Source organism: Nymphaea colorata, chromosome 2, assembly GCF_008831285.2.
Source record: "Nymphaea colorata isolate Beijing-Zhang1983 chromosome 2, ASM883128v2, whole genome shotgun sequence".
NCBI classification, from domain to species: Eukaryota; Viridiplantae; Streptophyta; class Magnoliopsida; order Nymphaeales; family Nymphaeaceae; genus Nymphaea; species Nymphaea colorata.
Genome location: NC_045139.1, coordinates 17,202,945 through 17,222,128, shown reverse-complemented (window position 1 = coordinate 17,222,128; position 19,184 = coordinate 17,202,945). Strand labels below are relative to the sequence as shown.

At 39.7% G+C, this 19,184-nt stretch overlaps 2 protein-coding genes across 2 annotated transcripts; one reads left to right on the top strand and one right to left on the bottom strand.

Annotated features, from left to right (window-relative positions):
* Window positions 1-6,795: 6,795 nt before the first annotated feature.
* Window positions 6,796-9,115, top strand: LOC116247681 (auxin-induced protein 15A-like). Its single transcript, XM_031619933.2, has one exon. It carries the CDS (start codon window positions 6,959-6,961, stop codon window positions 7,214-7,216), a length of 258 nt encoding a protein of 85 aa, XP_031475793.1. The 5' UTR covers window positions 6,796-6,958; the 3' UTR covers window positions 7,217-9,115.
* Window positions 9,116-12,612: 3,497 nt separating this feature from the next.
* LOC116249293 (ATP sulfurylase 2-like) lies at window positions 12,613-18,499 on the bottom strand. The gene is given in 6 exon segments (XM_031622521.2): window positions 12,613-13,112; window positions 14,558-14,644; window positions 16,402-16,662; window positions 16,802-17,207; window positions 17,808-18,009; window positions 18,012-18,499. Coding segments are annotated over 6 exon segments (1,452 nt in total). The 5' UTR covers window positions 18,370-18,499; the 3' UTR covers window positions 12,613-12,974.
* Between the last annotated feature and the right edge of the window lie 685 nt (window positions 18,500-19,184).

Here is a 19,184-nt window from a genome sequence, read left to right as displayed (position 1 = left end):
GGTGGCACCCCTGCTATACTTCAACATCTGTATCTCCTCCTTTCTAGCATGTCATGAGAGTTCAGACTGACTGCCAACCAACCTGCACCCCGTCCATTGTGCTACCCCTCGCCGAGGGAAGGAATGGCCCTTGCTCTTGGCTAATTAGCAACCAAAAAGACCTTCATACCATTGACCTTTACTTTGGAAATGAATCTATACATGCAGTTGCGTGAAGAAATGGGCTACAAACCGAATCAACAACTCACTTAAACTTTAGGATGAGAATTAAGTGACAAGTTAATTTTTACAACTAATTTCCTTGTTTCGAAAAAATCCTTAACCACTGCACAAACATTACTGCCCACCGAATCGCAGTAAAGCATATAGAAACCAGTCCAATCCCAAGGCCTTGACACTACTGGATCCAAAAATTGTAGTTTCGATTTTTCTTTTATCCAGTATCAGAGCCGTTAAAGAGTTTGTTTCAACATTGGTGATTCGAATCCCGCCACCCATCCAACATTGATTCATCCAGGATGGCAGCTTTGAAGAAATTCTCAAAAACAGAAGAACACTTCCTAAATTTTGTCAGGGCCCTGCCAACAATCACTGTAGAGATTCAGTTCTTACCCATCCTAAAATTTTCTTTTCGTTTGAAAGAATTTCATATTTCTGTCGCCTTCCACAAGCCAAGCAACTCTTGACTTTTGGTTCCAAGAAAGGAATTCCTGCTCTCCATGCAATACAAACTTCAAATCACCATAAGCTAACCACTCCAAATGAGCATTTTGCAATTTATCCGTTCCTTTTCTTAGGTTTGAAATTTTGTTGCAAACATTGCAAAATCATTTTTGTTCCACAAAGATAATTGTCTTTCACTATCCTCTAATTTCGGCATAAGAAGAAACATCTTACAGCCTGTGGCGGGATAGTTCCATACATTCCTTATTACTTCTGCACTACCCTTCCTCACATATCAGCATGTTGACTTTGCATCAGAAAATCTGGATGCAGATAAACCCTACAAAATTTCACAAATTGGAGCCCTAGTTCTCTGCAGGTACAATGGAGGCCTTCCCATAGATTATTAGATTCAACATGTAAGGATCAAAGCCTTCCAACCCATAATGATTCTTGCAAATTTAACGCTGGCATTTCAAATCGTCAGTCTTGCTAACCTTTCTGCCAATTTGCCCTGCTCATATTTGTCAAAAAGGTATTCAAATCCGTGATTGCCTTCAGGTTAAACTCACAAACCATCAAATACAGATCCCTTTCCACTACAATGCGCACAAGACCCCCAAAAATTGCAGGACAAGAACTGCATAGTGAAGAGACAGAGACTAAACCCCTGAAAACCGATGCCCAAATGGCCTCGTGCCCATTACTGAGTTCATAGACGATCATTGGCAGCAACCAAAATCTGAACTTCTGCCTAGAGCTATAAAGTCTTTGACATGCACACGCGTGCGTTCACAAGACACTAGGATCAAGCAAATTACTTGTCATCTTCAAAGCCCCTGTAGTGTTTCGACAGTGGTTCACTTGGTAAGACCTAAATTGAGCACCTGTGCCAACACTTGGTTGTTTGCCTCTGTAAGATCCTTTCGAGGTCTCCAATAGGGAGAACACGCTATGGGCATTATCACCATCATGAACATTGATTGATAGGCAAGACTTGGGAGAGTCCCAGTGGGAAAGTGAAGGAAGCAGGGTTGATGGGCGTACCTTTCAGTGGACTGAATTCCATCTCTAGAAATGGCTCCTACCATCTCCAACGTAGACTACAAATTGACCATTAGGGATGTCTACTCCTGAAGCTGATCTACCGGTTCGAGTGCACGTACATCAAACAGCATTTGTACCGTCAACCAACTGAATGAGGAAGAAATGAGAGAAGAAGAAATTGGTGATGATCGAGCAAATTTAACTTCGATCAGTCGAGTTTTGGTTCTGCTGAACTTATATGGAGCATAAGGTACAACGAGAAAATGAATGGCAACAACTTGCTCGCTGATGTAGGAGACATGTTTCTACATACACATGTGATACTTTTTCGTGCACGGTTGCGCTCAAGCCACTTAGGGGCCCTTCTTGCTGCCCATCTTGCCAACCAAATGAATGTCCATCTGAACTCTTGCATGTTACCCTGCCACCTTTCCCGAGTGTTGATACAAGCAATTTTAGAGGGGACAAACCTATTTATGAAAACCAGATGCCGTGTGAACCACAGAAAACCAGATCAATACCACAGTTAAATATATCACGACATTTACCTTTCTAGTGCCAATTCAGTAGAATCTAACTGTAAACAGCCACAGCATCGGGAGATAACTCAAGTAACACTTGGTAGGTGGTAGGGCCTTTAGATCAATAGTGGAGGGAAACTGCTGTCCATGTTTGATGGTGCAGATCACAGACAGTCGTAATTCAGCAATAACGGGCCTCATGTTTTATATATATATATATATATATATATATATATATATATATATAGTCTTCAAACCTAATTCATCAAATCGATTTAGTGTAATCTTCCACATCCACAAACTATTTGCACTTGTTCCTTGTCGTCTGCTTCCATCACTAGGCAAAAGTTGTTTAGTCATTGCTGGAAGCAAAGTGATGCAAAATGATGAGAATTTTCTGCTTTGTCAGTTTTATGAACTCCCAAGGGTCACATTCCTCCTTTTGTAGTCGAAAGCCAAAAAACATTTTGTTGTTCTGACTTCGACTTGAAGAATCAAACCTTTCAAATCTTGTTAACAAGAGCGGAAGAGGAGCGTGGATTTAATCATCTCAATGGTGTAATGATTCCATGCAGTGATCAAGATGTCTTCCATGCACTTATGGTACAACCATTAATTGCCCTTCAGTTTTTCAGCACTCTGCAAGACATGTTGACAACAGCATGTGGATGCTAAGGAACAAGTCAATAATTTCGCGATCAGAGATCCCTTCTCTAGTGTATATAGGCGGGCATCCAATGTGCTATAAATGTAGTTGTTGTATAGCACTGCAACCACCTCTGTTCGAATAAATGTGGGGTTGTGGGCATAAGAATCACAATCGAAGGCGACATGACCACATGGGTCAAGTCATGATGCATGTACAATCGAAAACCATGTGATCTAGCAATTATATGCTTGTAGCATTACTGTTTTCATCTTTCTCTATATATACACTATAGAGTCTTCAACCTTTGATCACAGAATCACCTAGTCCCAATATTCCTCATACTCAAGTTGCATATTCTTATTTCCTCTTCATCTTCTTCATCCAACACAAGAGCGGAGCTACTACTTCGAGCTAAGCCCAACAAGATGATGAGCATTCGCCTTCCTCTTTCAATTCTTGCCAAGAAGCAGGCAGCTGGCGTCCCTAAGGGGCATTTTGCAGTGTATGTGGGCGAGAGCCGAAAGCGGTTTGTGATTCCAACATCCTACTTGAAGAATCCTACCTTCCAAGCATTGCTAAGAAAAGCAGAAGAGGAGTTCGGTTTCGAGCATCACAGTGGCCTCACAATTCCGTGCAATGAAGACGTCTTCCAATCATTCACAGCACAAATGGCATGTGCATAGAGGAAGCAAATCATCACCCATTTTTGGTTTAGAGCTGAATATATTGTTCTGTATATAAAGGGATCAAAATCCCATCATTACCAATCACAAAAATGAATACAATTTCTTTTCACAAAGCGCTCTCTCTCTCTCTCTCTCTCTCTCTCTCTCTCTCATCCAGATTTTCCGCTATATCAATGAACCATGCAATCAGACACAAGCAAGCTTGAGAGAAATCTATAGTATTTTATGTACCTTATCAAAACTCTTATCTCAGATGTGTTCCCTTTTGAAAAAATATTTCGTTCGTGGAACACATATCCCCAAAATATATGTTTCAATAATAGTATTTTTTTTTGTCAAAGAAAACGTTATGTGATTTTCAATGCTGTTTTTAGATTTAATAATAAAACGCTAGGATGTAACACATCATGATCGCATCATATTTTTTGAAACAAGAACTTGAAGTTCTTGAAACATATATTCGAAGAACATATGTCTCAACAGCACACTGTTTTTTTTAATCAAATGCTTTCTAGATCTGCTGCCAAACCTGATTTGAATGTTACTGAGTGTACATCAAACAACTTTTGTAGAAAAACCAACTTCGATTATTGTAGGGCCATGCTTTGAAGGATGGTGAAGGAATGAGATGGAGAATATGATGATCAGGGACCAATCAACGTGATGAGTCAAACTTTTTGTTCAACTCATCTGCATTTTTAGATGTAATCCTGCCATTTTCTTGAAAATTTCATACAAACATTTTCCAAGTTGGTCAAGCTTGATATAATGAAGTCATTAGTACAAGAGAATAACAATTTGGGCAGCCCAACTACACGCAGATCCACCCATAATTAAAATCAAGTTCCGTCTATGATTTCAAAGCGGGACAAGGATTTAACATTTAGTGTCGATATCACATGTTCATGTCGAATAGGTTTTACATTTTATATATTTATTATACTAAATATCCATCCAAGCAGTGTCCAGGCAACTAAATGAGCAAAAAGAGGATAAGAGAAGCACACAATACAGCATTCAAGTTGTGAACACTGTGGCCTACATACTAAATTATTGGGTTCATGTCATTCAAAAGAGAAGGGGTGAATGATTATCGACGATGCCCAGTGTTTCACAAGAACATCCCGTGTGGAGGACAGACGATCTTAAACATACCATGGTATTTACCCTTCTTGATGCAATGTACCAAAATCTAGCTAACCTTGGTCGCCTAAGTAACTCCTGGTAGGGCTGTAGATCAAATTGGAAGGGACATAGATTGTCATGATTTCCATGTTGAGGGTACAGATAACAGGCAATCATTTATCTTTGCAATAAGATGACTCGTGGTTTAATCTTGTCTTCATCTATGTAAATCCAGCAGTATCTTCAACCTTGCGCATCAACACAATTCTGTGAAATTCTCTGCATCTGCTGCTTCTTTTTATTCATTGTCATCATCTTTTTCCTTCACAAACGAAGTTTTTCGCCACTACCGAAGGCTACGTTGTACAAATTGATGAGTATTCGCTTGCCTCAGTTTCATGTTTCTAAGAAGCAAATTATCGGTGCCCCCAATGGTCGCTTTGCTGTTTATGTTGGCGAGAAGCGAAAACGGTTTGTAGTCCCAACTTCGCTCTTGAAGAATCCTGCCTTTCAGAGAGTTTGGGTTCGAGCATCTCAATGGCCTTACAGTTCCATCCGATGAAGATGCCTTCCAAGCACTTACAGCGCAACCAGAACGCACGTAGAGGAATCAAATCACCATTCAATTTTGCCAATCGAAGGCTGAACATATTCTTTTGTATATAAAGGACCAAAATCCAGTTGTTGCGAACTCATAAATAAAATCAATCACATTCCAAAAGTTTATTTGCAGCGTGTCCATCTTAATCTTTTTTCCTTTTTTTCACTTCCTAGGGAGACATCTATGCTCTGGCCTCCTATTGTTAGGCAGCACGATTTTCTGTTGTAGCTTCTCTCATCCAGGGTGAAATCATGTTCTTCATGCAAAGAAATCAAGTGACAAATCAGACCAAGAATTGAAAAGCATCGCTTCTTAACAACTTACAACAATCTTTTATTTGATTCAACCCAAGTTTTGCCCCAATTTAGATCAGTAAATTCTTTAGCTGATTAGGTTTCAGGCTGGCTTCAGGTTGAACTGATCAAACCCAGAAACAGTAGCCAAGTGAATATTCTGAATTTCATCTCCACAGAATATACAGTGGTAACTTCAAACAGATTACAGCTTAGAGTTTGTGGTAGATACATGATATATACTGTTGTACAACTGTTCAATGTGGGGTACGTATTAGCCGTTCGGTTTAATCACCTATGACATGTTCTTTACAGGAGCATGTGGACCTGTCCAGTGCTTGTCCTAATTAGAGGTCCTTCTATAGTGTATGGTAGATGCGCATCCGATTCAATCCTTTAATGGGGTAAATCTATAAACGTATAGGTTTTCATAATTTAGCCCATAGTCTTAGAATTGATGAATGAAGACAATGGGCCCGGCTGTTCTATTGAATAGAAGGCCCTCCAGCTATAGCGGTACAAAGCAACTTCACAAGTTTGCAGGTTTAGCAGGAAAGGCCCAAGAACATGCCTTGTTTCGGAGTACAAGGGGCAAAGCTATAAATTTCTTCCTCTCCTCAAAGAGCTGAAAAGCTGTACATATTGTATTATTTTCAATTTAGAAATCCTTTACAGCAACATCTATAAGTTTTTCAAAATCCTTAACCATAAGTGAGAACTAGGAATTTTGAGATATTTTTTGGGTCCTACAAGCTTTAGACTGAACAAACTATTGGCTACCACAAAAATATTTGTGTGGCTTTGAAATTTATGTCGAATTTTTGAAGTCCACTGTCCATATGAGAACAAAACTAGAAGACAAAACCAACAATGAATTTGCAAATTGCAGTGGGATATGGTGAATGGTGACATGGAAGCCAAGTAACAGGAAATGCTTGCAACCTATAGGCATGTCAAGTAGGCGGAAGCTTCTTCTAGACATCCAACGTGCTCTAAATGTGGTTGTTGCATAGCACTGCAACTTGGACCGGCGCAACTAAATAATGGGGGTGTGGGCATATGATCACCATTCAAAGGGGACAGGAACATATGGGTAAGTCATGAATGTACAGCAGATGACCGTCATGAGTGTACAGCAGAAGACCGAGTCATGAATGTACAACAGTTGACCATGTGATTTAGCAACGATGTGCCTGTAGGATTAATGTGTTCATCTTTCTCTATATATAAACAACAGAGTCTTCAGACTTTGCTCATCGAATCGCCTAGTCTCAATATTACTCATACTCAAGCTGCATATTTTTATTCCTTTCCATCAGCTTCATCGCAAAGGCAAAGATAAGTGTTCACCGCTCCAAGCTAAGCACAACAAAATGATGAGAATTCGCCTCCCTCTGGCAATTCTGGCCAAGAAGCACGCAGCTGGTGTCCCCAAAGGACACTTTGCCGTCTACGTTGGTGAAAGCCGAAGGCGGTTTGTGATTCCAACATCCTACTTGAAGAATCCTACCTTCCAAGCGTTGCTAAGAAAAACAGAAGAAGAGTTCGGTTTCAAGCATTACAATGGCCTCACAATTCCATGCAATGAAGATGTCTTTCAAGCATTGACGGCACAAATGGCATGTGCATAGATGAACAATCACCACCCAATTTTGGTCTACAGACGATTCTACCTTCTTTTTTTTTGTATATAAGGGGACCAAAATCCCACTGTTACAAATCGCACAAATCAATACAGTTACTTCTGAAAGTCTGGCTCTCTCTCTCTCTCTCTCTCTCTCTCTCTCTCTCTCTCTCTCGCTCATCGAAATCCTCCACTTCACCTATACATCAAGCAAGCTGACAATCACAAACCTGGCAGATCTTAGACTAGATGGCGAAATAGGAGTACAACATATCTGTCTCGGGAAGAAGTCCTGAGAAATCCAATTTGAAATATATTGAACAATCTCTTCGGTGCCAATGTCGAAGGTGGAACCTATTGAAGAGCAATCCAGAGTATCGACTGTGTTGGGGTAGCGTCGTGCTGTACCGGAGTACTTAAGAAATCTTTCACCTGCACAAAGCTTCTTCCGGTCATAAAAATCATAAACAGTAACGGAGAGCAATGACGTTTCCTAGCCGAATGGGCAGCAGTCAAGGAAACTGTATTCCAGAAAGAAAAATCGGGCTAAACTTGGGTTAGACTACCTTTCGCTAGATTCAAGCATTGATTTATGTTGATTTGGATTACTAGGACCTTAACGAACCCAGAAAACAGTATCTTGGTGAGAAATGTGGACTTCATTTGCACATAACACATAGCCGTACCCCGAAGAATATTACAGCCTAGATTTGGTGGTAACTTTTATAATACTAAACATCTGCGTAACCGTTCGTGTGGGGCATTGACTCTCCGATTTGATCCCAATACCAGTAGTCTAACCACTGCCGATGACATGTTCTTGATAAGAGCATGTGGATGCTTATGAAACTATCCAGCGATTGTCCTAATTGGAGGCCCTTTTCTAGATCGTGGTGGACGTTCATCTGATTGTATCCCTTGGTGTGATCAAGTTACAAAGGTGAAGATTTTATGCATTTAGTTCACAAAGATATTTAAAATTTGTCCCATTGTTTTAGAATCGATGACTGACATCATAAACAGTGGGACCATTCTCTTTAATGTTGAAGAACCTACCACTCTAGTGGAAGTAAGCAACTTCACAAGCTGTGCAGGAGATAGCCAAGCACATGCCTTGTTTTGGACTACTAGGACAAAGTGTTCGGACTACGAATTCCTCTTCCCTACAAAAGGAGCACCACAGTACATATGACATCATTTCATTTTAATATTCCTTCACAGCCATAGATGTAATTTTTCTTCATGTTTTAGAAATTAGCAAGAACAACCACAAAATATTCAATTGGGTGGCTTTAAGATTTTATGCTGAATTCTACGATCAACTGTCTTACCGGATCGAAACTAAAAGAGAAAACTTAGAAATTGCCATGCGACATGGTGAATGGGGACATGGAAGCCATAGAACAGGAATTTTCAAAACATAAAAGCATGTCAAGTAGGTAGAAGCTTCTTCTAGACATCCATGTGACATTGATGTGGTTGTTGTATGCACTGCTCAACGAAATGTGGGGCTGTGGACAAATGAATACTATCAAAGGGGACATGACCATATGAGTCAAGTCATGATGAATGTACCACTGATAACCATGTTATCTAGCAATAATATGTCTGTAGGGCTATTATACTCATCTTTCTCTATATATACGCAAGAGTCTCTTCAAACTTGGTTCATCGAATCAGCTAGTCTCGATATTCCTCACACTCAAGCTGCATATTTTTATTCCTTTCCATCTACTTCATCCTTCACAAGTTCACTGCTCCAAGATAAGCACAAGAAGATGATGAGCATTCGCCTCCCTCTGTCGGTTCTTGCAAAGAAACAGGCGACTGCTGACCCCAAGGGACACTTTGCGGTCTACGTAGGTGAGAGCCGAAAGAGGTTTGTGATTCCAACATCCTACTTGAAGAATCCTACCTTCCAATCGTTGCTGAAAAAAGCAGAAGAAGAGTTTGGTTTTCAGCATTACAATGGCCTCACAATTCCATGCAACGAAGATGTTTTCCAGGCATTCACGACACAAATGAGTGCATAGATGAAACTAATGGCCAACCAATTTTGGTCTGTAGACGAACATATTTTTTGTATATAAGGGGATTAAATCCCAGTGTTACCAATCACACAAATCAATACAATTACTTCCAAAACTCTCTTATCTCTCTCTCTCTCTCTCTCTCTCTCTCTCTCTCTCACATATCCAAATCCTCCACTTCATCCATACATCAAGCAAGCAGACAGACACGATCCTAGCAAATCTTATAATAGATGACGCAATGGAAATACAACATATTTTTCCACTAAGAAATTCAGGGAGTGTCTTCAACAATACCTTCACTGGTGTCGGAGGTTAAATCTTTTTCAGAGCAATCCAAAGTATCAATCTTTGTCGGTAGTGCCGTACTCTATGGTTACTTGAGAATCTTTCACCAAACGAAAGTTTCTTCCAGTCATAAAATCAGAAACAACGACGGTGAACAACGACGTTTTCTAGCCGATTGGGCAGCATTCAAGCAAACAGTATGACGAAAAAGAAAATTGGGCTCAAGTTGGGTCAGACAATCTCTTACTTCATTCAAGCAATAATTTACATTGATTTAGATCACTAAATTCTTTAACGGATCATGATTCAGTCGGTCTTAGGCTGAACCGAACAAACCTAGAAACAGTGTTCTGGTGAAAAATGTGAAATTCATCTTCGCATAATACACAATGGTGCCTTTAAGAAAATTACAGCCTATGTTTTGTGGTAACATTTATAACAATACACAGTTGTCTCACTATTGATGTGGGAATTGCCTCTTCCATTTGATCCCAATATCAGTTGACAACCCACTCCCCATGAATACGGGTGCTTATGGAACTAGACAACAATTGTCCTAACTTGGGACCTGCTCTAGTTCATGGTAGGATGATTATCTGATTAAATCGTTTGCTATGGCAAAATTCATAAAGGTAAAGATTTTCTATATTTAGTCCATAAAGATATTTAGAATTGGTCCATAAAATATTCAAAATTTAACCCATAGATTTAGAATAGTGGGACCATTCTCTTTATTGAGGAGCGGCCCTACTGATGTAGTGATATGCAGAGCAACTTCACAAGTTTACAGGTTGTGCAGGAAATGGCCAAGCACATGCCTTGCTTTGGACTACTAGGAACAAAATGCCAGGACACCAAGAAGCTACAAATTCCTCTCCCCTAAAAGAGGACGTACCACAGTACATGTGGTATCATTTCCTTTGAGATTTTTTGGACAATGCAATGTCAAGTAGGCAGAAGCTACTTTGTGGCATCCAATATGCCATATATGTGGTTCTTGAGCAGTCACTGCAACTAGGACTGTGCAACTAACTGTGGGGGTATGGGCCAGTAACAGGCGACAGGGACATGGACCCATGGGTCCGCACATGATAAGTGTACAACAGATAACCATGTGATTGAGCAATGACATGTCAGTAGGATTACTGCATTCACTTTTCTCTATATATACAGAGAAGAATCTTCAGGCTTTACTCATCAAATCCAAGTCTCGATATTCTTCATACTCAAGCTGCGTATTCCTGTTTCTTTTCTTCTCCTCATCCTTGACAAGGCAAGGCTAAGGATCACTACTCCAAGCTAAGCACGACAAGATGATGAGCATTCGCCTGCCTCTTTCAATTCTTACCAAGAAGCAGGCAGCTGGCGTCCCCAAGGGGCATTTTGCTGTGTATGTGGGCGACAGCCGAAAGCGGTTTGTGATTCCAACATCCTACTTGAAGAATCCCACCTTCCAAGCATTGCTAAGAAAAGCAGAAGAAGAGTTTGGTTTTGAGCATCACAATGGCCTCACAATTCCCTGCAATGAAGATGTCTTCCAAGCATTCACGGCACAAATGGCATGTGCATAGAAGAACATCACCACCCAATTTTGGTCTGCAGATGATTCTACCTTTTTTTCTTTTTGTATATAAGGGGATCAAAAATCCCATTGTCACCAATGAGACAAACCAATACAGTTACTTACGAAACTCTCTCTCTCTCTCTCTCTCTCTCTCTCTCTCTCTCTCTCTCTCTCTCTCTCTCTCTCTCACACACACACACACACACACACACATCCAGATCCTCCACCTCACCGATACATCAAGCAAGCAGAAAATCGTTGTTTTGGAATATCTTGAAAAGAATCGCAGAATACGACAATACTTTTCTAGAAATGAGAAGGAAATCATGATCTGAACTCTCTTACCGGTGTCGGAAGGCGAACCATTTTGAAGAACAAATGCAGAAAATCCAGAATCAAGCAATATTGGCCGTACCGTATCGCGATCTATCCATCTAAAAAATCTTTTTCATAAAGAGATTTGTTTTGCGACAAAGAGGAGAGGTTTCCCAATTGGGCAGGGAGCTGGCCGTCGCACAGAAGAGAGAGAGAGGGATTGCCGACCATCTTCGCCGTCCGCTTCCCGGGCTTGAAGAGTCCAAAAGAGGAAGGGAGAACAGATTCTACCAAACCGGGGGTTGGAAGTCCCATCCGTCGACTATAACGTGAAACTTTTCAGTTTCCATCGAACAACCGATCGGAGAAAGATTTTGCAAGTATATGATCGCCTCATATCGACTACAGCTTTTATCACTCAATACATTAATAAGAAAACCAACAAAAATTAATTTTTAATTCTTAAAATGAGGTTTTCAAAACTTACATGAGCGGCTGAGCGGCCTACATATTACCAATACACATCAATTTTTAATGTTTTCTGTCAAATATCAAAAGCATGCTTATGGGCTTCCTTCATTTAATGGCGTGTTTCCTGTATAATTTTGGCGCTTAAATTAAAGAAATCAAAGTTAATTCAAAACTTAAGCATCTTTCTGTAGAGTTTTCATTTATAATCCATCGCTTCCTTTCAGCATACATTGAACCGATTTAAACTTTATTTCTCTACCACTTTCTTTTATGTATACGTGGAAAGTGTTTTTTTCTTTTTCCTTTCTGGTGTACTGGTGTCAATCATTATCTGGATCATGCATCACAAATTTACTTGAAGTTTTATAATAAGATTTGTTTCTAGGATCCCGACAATGGCAAATCGCTATGAGCATTCTTTGGAAATTGATAAGGTGTGGAGAAAGCCTTGGGCCGTCGATCTCAGTTCCGAATGAATTTTAGCTGATTGACTAGTCGATTTTTATTCAATTCAGAAACTTATTTTGATAAGATCTTTTTAGAATCGGTAAAAGAACAATACTATCTTTTGAAAAAAATCACGGGAAAAACAAAAGAGCAAAAAATGAAAACACAAAAGTAACAAAAAGAATCAGTAAAATGACAAATAACACTCAATACATTCTATCTTCAAGAATGAAGACTTAAAGAATACTCAGAGACTGAAAAATTCTGCACTTTAGATGAGTCCATGGATGAATGGAGGAAAATCATGCCTTGCATATTCGGGAAGATACACCGTAGTCAATAAACAGGCATCATCAGCTAAGCGAAATCCAAGTGTGACTAGATAAGTCATGTCTCTCCAGAATGATCACAAAGCTTTCCATGCTACTAGACATCATTATACTAAAAGAATCTTGTAGAAAGAAATCATATGCGTAGAGCCAATATTGTGATGTCCCCAAAAGGACAGGAGTTGCTTTCCTGCCAATCTTTCCTCAGGAGAATGTGACTTCAGCCAACTTCTGGACATACGCATACAAAATTATAAATTACAAAATTTAAAAGATATCACAGAGTAGTCTGATAATGCTCTAGCACCAATCAAGCGCTGCCTAGGTGGACAAAACAGCAGGTGCCTGGTTTGTGTCTTCAGCTTGTAGGCTTTCATAGTAAGTAACCAAAACTTTCCATCCGCCAGGGCACATAAAGCCGTCTGGTGGATTCTCACCATTCCGAGCATATGTACGCATCTGCATATTGAAATACCAAAAGGATGGTCACACAAATGAAACAGAAGGCATGTTTTCAGCAAGGACAACTGAAAGTCTGAAAGCATTAGAGATGCACCTTTGATGAATACATAAAATGCATCAGTTTCTTTTATATAAGCCTAACTACCCACAAAGGTGTATCATCATACTGTCTAGAGTTAAGAGATCTTTTACTAACCAATAAGGCTTTTAATGAAGAAAATAATGTGATCTTGTGTGACATGAGACTCCTGAAATTACTGGAAATTTATTTCACAAAATTATGGAGCACATTTGCAAGGGCTTTCTTTTAAAGTTTGCCTAAGATGCTCACTCTACATCATTGGAGGAAAACACAATAAGAACTGCATCAAATATAAATCTGGTTTTATGCTAGAATGGCAGCATGACTTTTTCCAAACAAATTGCAAAAATTGTATTGAACATGAATTTTAAATTCAGCATATTCTTTTTAAGAAAATTGGTTAGTCGTATGAGAACCCACTTTGGAACAAGTACCATTCCATTTCTGACAAGGTTCAAGCCAAAATCGAAAGTTAAATAACCTAAATATGTTTCCGAAGAAAATCTCAAAACCACATTAAACAAAGCTGACATAATGTGAAATATTATGACAGGAACTGCAGGATTGAATATCCAGTATAAAAGCAAAAAAGAGCAGTTTGACTGTTCACATAAAAGTTCTTTCTGCTTTTACTTGTGTAACCAGATTCACCAACACTTCTACCATCCATTCTCTTATTCTCCACTGCTGTTGCCATTACTACCACCATGGTCACCACTATCTCTTTTTCACTGCCATTACTACCACCAGGAGTGAAAATGGATTCACATGATTTTGGGATTTTTCTTAGTCCTTTTTTGTCGTACTTTAATGAAAAGGACCTGTCCAGTTTCTTAAGCATTATTGATCCAAGTCTGACACATGGACGTCCCTAATAATCATGCAGCTGCTGCCTGTTCCTCGCTGCTACTACCACCACCATTACCCACTATTGCCACCATTGCCACTATCTTCTGCCATTTTCTATAGTAGCAAAACCTCAACTTCTCTGTTTTTTCAATAGTATACCGTAGCTATAACCACAATCACCAGAACCACCAAAACTATCAATTCGCCTACTCCAACACAGATTCTCCACCGCCACCTTTATCACTTATTCAATAGCAAAGCTGCTGCTGCCACCATGACCAAACTCTGCCCTCCTGCATGCAGCTTATGCATATTGCATAATAATTTGCGATCGAGTGAACAAAATTGTAAATAGTTTCTAATTCTGATTTCACAGACCATATTTATTTTTAGGAAGTAATAAATACATTTTTGAAAGGCTCAAATTTACTTTTATTCATTCAGGTTTTAGCATTTGCATTCAAACTTCAAAGGTGACTGTGTAGCTGCACTGCTCTACTGTCTAACTCACCTTGGTGCCCGAGATAAACAAGAAGTCCTGAGCACGTGAAGGCTCGAAGAAGGCCATCTTCTTCTTTGATTTGTCATACGCAGCTACCTGTAAGGAACATAGGAGATAAGAACAATTATTTATGTTTGACAATTTGAACAAGTTAACAAGGCAACTTACGTTAAGCAAGAAACCTTTTAGGCTTAGCACCAAGTAGTTAGCAAAGTATCAGATATTATGGTACCCTAGATTATTACATACTGATTACAACTTAGATCATTAGGAATTAAGTATGCATAGCAAGACTGCAATCACATCTCAAGTTACAGTTTGTCATTCACTGTCAATGCACTGAAGTAGCCAAAACAGTAAGTCCGTTGCACAATAAGAAAAAACATGATTCATAACAAATAAGTGGGGAATGAAGTCAGATGAGTGATGTGAAGAAATTGGCTACTTAAACATATAATATCTAACGCAAAAAATTGATGCATTCTAGGTGAGAACAAGCAGGGGTTCAGTTAACATGTAAGGAACAATGATGATAAAATTTTCAAAGAGGGTAGCGCTTGCACAAATTGTCAAGAGTTTGATCAATGATGATATTCTAGCATCTCAAGTGTGGGGTTGGCTAGAAAACAATTCTACATCCAAGACTAAGAAGCTTAAGGTTATGTAGACCAATGTTGATGCTACCTTGTTTTAGCTTATATAGGTGCAAACTGAAGTTAGTTACAGGGTGGATTCGAACTGCCAAACTAGAAGCATGAGTCAGTTTTGGGTCTCATCCTTGATGTCAGAGTCAAAGCTCAGTACCTTGTGTTAGCTTATTTAGGTGCAAACTGAAGTTGGTTACAGGGTGGATTCGAACTGCTAAACCAGAAGCATGAGTCAGTTTAGGGTCTCATCCTTGATGTCAGAGTCAAGCTCAGAATTCATTGTAGAGATCAGTTAGAATCTTGAGGGTCATATATACCTTGGTGTCAAGCTATTTTTGGTCCTAGTTCATAGGCCAGAAATGTGGCAGATTGGATCCACTAAACTATCCATTTGAGTCAGTTTGGGGCCAGTCTCGCAAGACTCTCACAGAAATTTTCAATTCTTCAAGATCCTAAGCTGCAGAATCTACAAAAATGAGGAACCGCGACAATATAATCTTGAAAGAATTCAGTCTGCAAAAAGGTCTTCCCTCTTCATAGCTGCATACGAAATCTATTTTTACAATGCAAGCATGAATGTATGATACATATTCATAAAAAAGATAAGTGTACCATATAACTATGCCATCTGTTTATATGGTTTAGATCATTCACAAATTGAGGCATCCTCAACTGAATAGTAGACCGATGTTCAAGTACCAAGTAACCATTATCAGACAAGACTGTCAAGCTCACCTAGAGAAACCAGGAAAGAAGATTATGCTATAAACATTTTGGAGATAAGACAGTCAATAAAAGACATAATATGGTTGAAGTCTTTTTTGTTTCTGCACACACAGTGATGACGGCTCTAGTATGCCTTCATGAACATGGTAACATAGTAAGCAAGGCATATTATCAGTTGTTTGCAAACTATGCATTTCATCCAGTGGACAGAAAGAAACCAAGAATGCAAGTAGTCAAGAAATACTGAATGTTCGTTTCAAGTTTCCAACCGGGGTGAGAGAAAGAGTGTGTTCCTAGCAACCAACCCATCAAGCAATGCAGGCACATATCCAACAGTGAAACGAGAGAAGAACTACAAGCACGGAGCAATGGAGAATTATTGTTTACAACCTGCCACATGAACTAAGAAGAAATCTAATAATTTCTTGGGACCAAACCTACAAGGCTACAATACACAAAATATGGTGGTTTTTTACGAACCTTGAAGGGCAAGATGTTGAGCTTTTCTAACCCAGGAGTCATGCTTAGGACCATTTTTCCATGGTCAGGGTCATAGAGATCTCGTTTCTCTGTGGGATGACCCATACCAGCAGGATCACGGCCTACGATGTAAAAATTAGCACCCGCATTAATTCTTGCCTTCGCATGCCACTGTACTTCTGTTGGGCCAGCATAGTGCATAGGTGAGGGAAAAATAGCTACGACAGTTGTCTCAGGATCAAGTACTCCATCTTCTAGGACCTGGAAAATAGAATAGTGTGAACTCAGTTTTTCATACCACAATAATTTGATGCGCGCTAGCTAACGAACATTACTTGCACCCAATAAGTTGCATTTTCTGAACAAGGCAGAATAACAAAAGAAAAGAACTAATGCAAACCTTGCTGTGTTGCTCCATCCGAACGTCAAGTGGCACATCATCCTCCTTTGTGAAACCACCCAAAGGGTGGAGCAGCAGAATTGGATTTTTGTAGCCCATATCCAAGAGGCGCTTGCGCGTATCATTCATCAAAAGCGCATGCCCATTGTGAACTGGATTCCTCAATTGAAATGCAAAGACTGCATCAGCCTCACGTTTATCGAACTCTTTTCTCAGTTCTTGTGGAGAAAGCCTGTAATGATCAAGACCATCGTTGTATTTGATGGGTTCCAAGACTTCTAAGTCACCACCAATCAGCCAATTCCCAGCCGGAGCGATGACCTTCTCAACGTATGGTAATCCCGACGCAGTGGTTCCCCATGTCCTCGCAATCCTTTCTTCTTTGTGGTGCTTATATATCTGAATTCTGCAGAAGAACACCACAGCATGCAGAGGCCAGTAGCCATTTACGTTCAGCAAATTAACAGGCACAAATTTATGGTTTGGACATGGAAACAGATCACAAAAAAATATTATTTTATTTCCGAAATGACTTCAATAAAATGAACAGGAGGCTGGAGGCTGGCCTCGTCCGTTTAACGTGTCAGTAATTTTTTTGAGGCCAAAGTCTTTAAATTCATAATATATATATGTGTAGATATATCGATGGAATTTGAATTCATAACAAAAGGGGAGGGCGCCAGGGCCCTCTCTGCTTGTCGTCACCCTTTAAGAAATATTAATTGACATTCACTTGATTATTTTTCTAGAAAACTTGGCAGGCTGCATTCCTTTCCTCATTGAATATCCCAGATTAACAAGAGGAATTTTCCAGATACCGGATTTGTACCGACACTGCTTGACCGCTGATCGCATCAAATATACAAAATTATATCGATCATAGACTATCAACTCAATGATTGATCGAAAGACGTGAAACAATGAACAAAAAACAACAACAACTATCAGAAACAAGGATAAAAAAAGACACCATTTGAGCATCGAGAAACATAAGAAAAGAACCAACCTCCGGAGGATACCGACGGGATCTCCTTGCGGGCCGATCAATCCGACGTCGGTGGAGGTGCCAATCCTCTCCTTCTGTTCGTCATCGATTGCAAGAACAATGGGCAGGGACATGTTGACAACACTCCCATCTTCCATTCTCAAACAATTGAAATGCAGACTCTGCAGGTACTCATCTTCCCTCATGAATCCTTTAAGGGGCTTGCCCACCCTTCACTAAGCACATGCACCCATTCAATATCGATTGGAGTGAGCCTTACTTGTGGCAGCAGACCAATCTCTTCCCTCTTGGTCTTTCTCTCACCCTCACTCACCACCAGATTGACAAGAGCACCACCATCAGGATCTATGAGAGAGCTCTTTACAGATGAAGCTCTAGAGTGACCCATAGAGGGTGTTGGCAAAGAGGTTATGGGGCAGGAAAGCCTGACAAGATTGAAATGGTAGACGGATGTCCTATTAGACTCAAAAGGCTGGTAGCCAGGAGTAGGATGAACACCAACCTGCTGCTTTGATTTAGACAGGATGTTGGTACATATGTATAGGCGGCAAGACAACGCCATTGCGCAAGAAGTAGGAAACCTCTAAATTTGGGAGCTGATCTTTGAATGCCCTCCACTTTTATAGGAGGATACAAATCAAAACCCAACCGTGGAAAATGGGAGTGAAGCAAATATAATTCCAAATCTGTGGGTAGAATTTCTCCATGCATCTTTATCGTCTTTCCTGGTGCATGGATGAGATTTATTTGAGGGAAAAAACGAAAAAGAAATAAAAAATGTATGCATTTTGTGGTTTTGGTAGTTGGAAATTTTGAGCTGTATTGGTCGTTCATAAATGCTATTTGATTGTTCCTCTTATTTTGCTGTCTTAGTGAACAGGGCGTGTTTGGTGCCCCAAAATTGAGTTTTGGAGGCGACAGAGTTTGCAGAAAAATTGGCTTTGCAAAAACGCCATTATCACAAGAAAGTGAAGAAACTACATCAGGTTATTCACCCAAAAACCGTTTTTACCTGCCACCCAAACAGAAAAACTATGTTTTCAAAACTGACTAAAAACATCAGTGTTTTAAATCATCCAAAGGTTACCTGAATCTTGTCCCACTGGCTATTTCTTAACATATAAGATAATCAATCCTTAGAAAAATATTCAGAATGATAATAAAATAATCCTTGTTCCCCAGATTCTGGGGAATGGTACTTGAAATGTCTTAGATCAATGTTAGTAACCCCGAGTCTTTATTAACCATCTTTTCTCGATGTTCCCCATTAAAAAAAAAAATGCTTACCGCAATAGAATTGAATACAAACTTCGCTTTTGATTCCACCTCCTTTGTAGCATTCTAGTTAATTGACTAACTATTTGTTGATTGACTAAA

Coding starts and splice junctions, on each gene's coding strand:
- LOC116247681 (XM_031619933.2), top strand. CDS start 6,959: ATGATGAGAATTCGCCTCCCTCTGGCAATTCTGGCCAAGAAGCACGCA.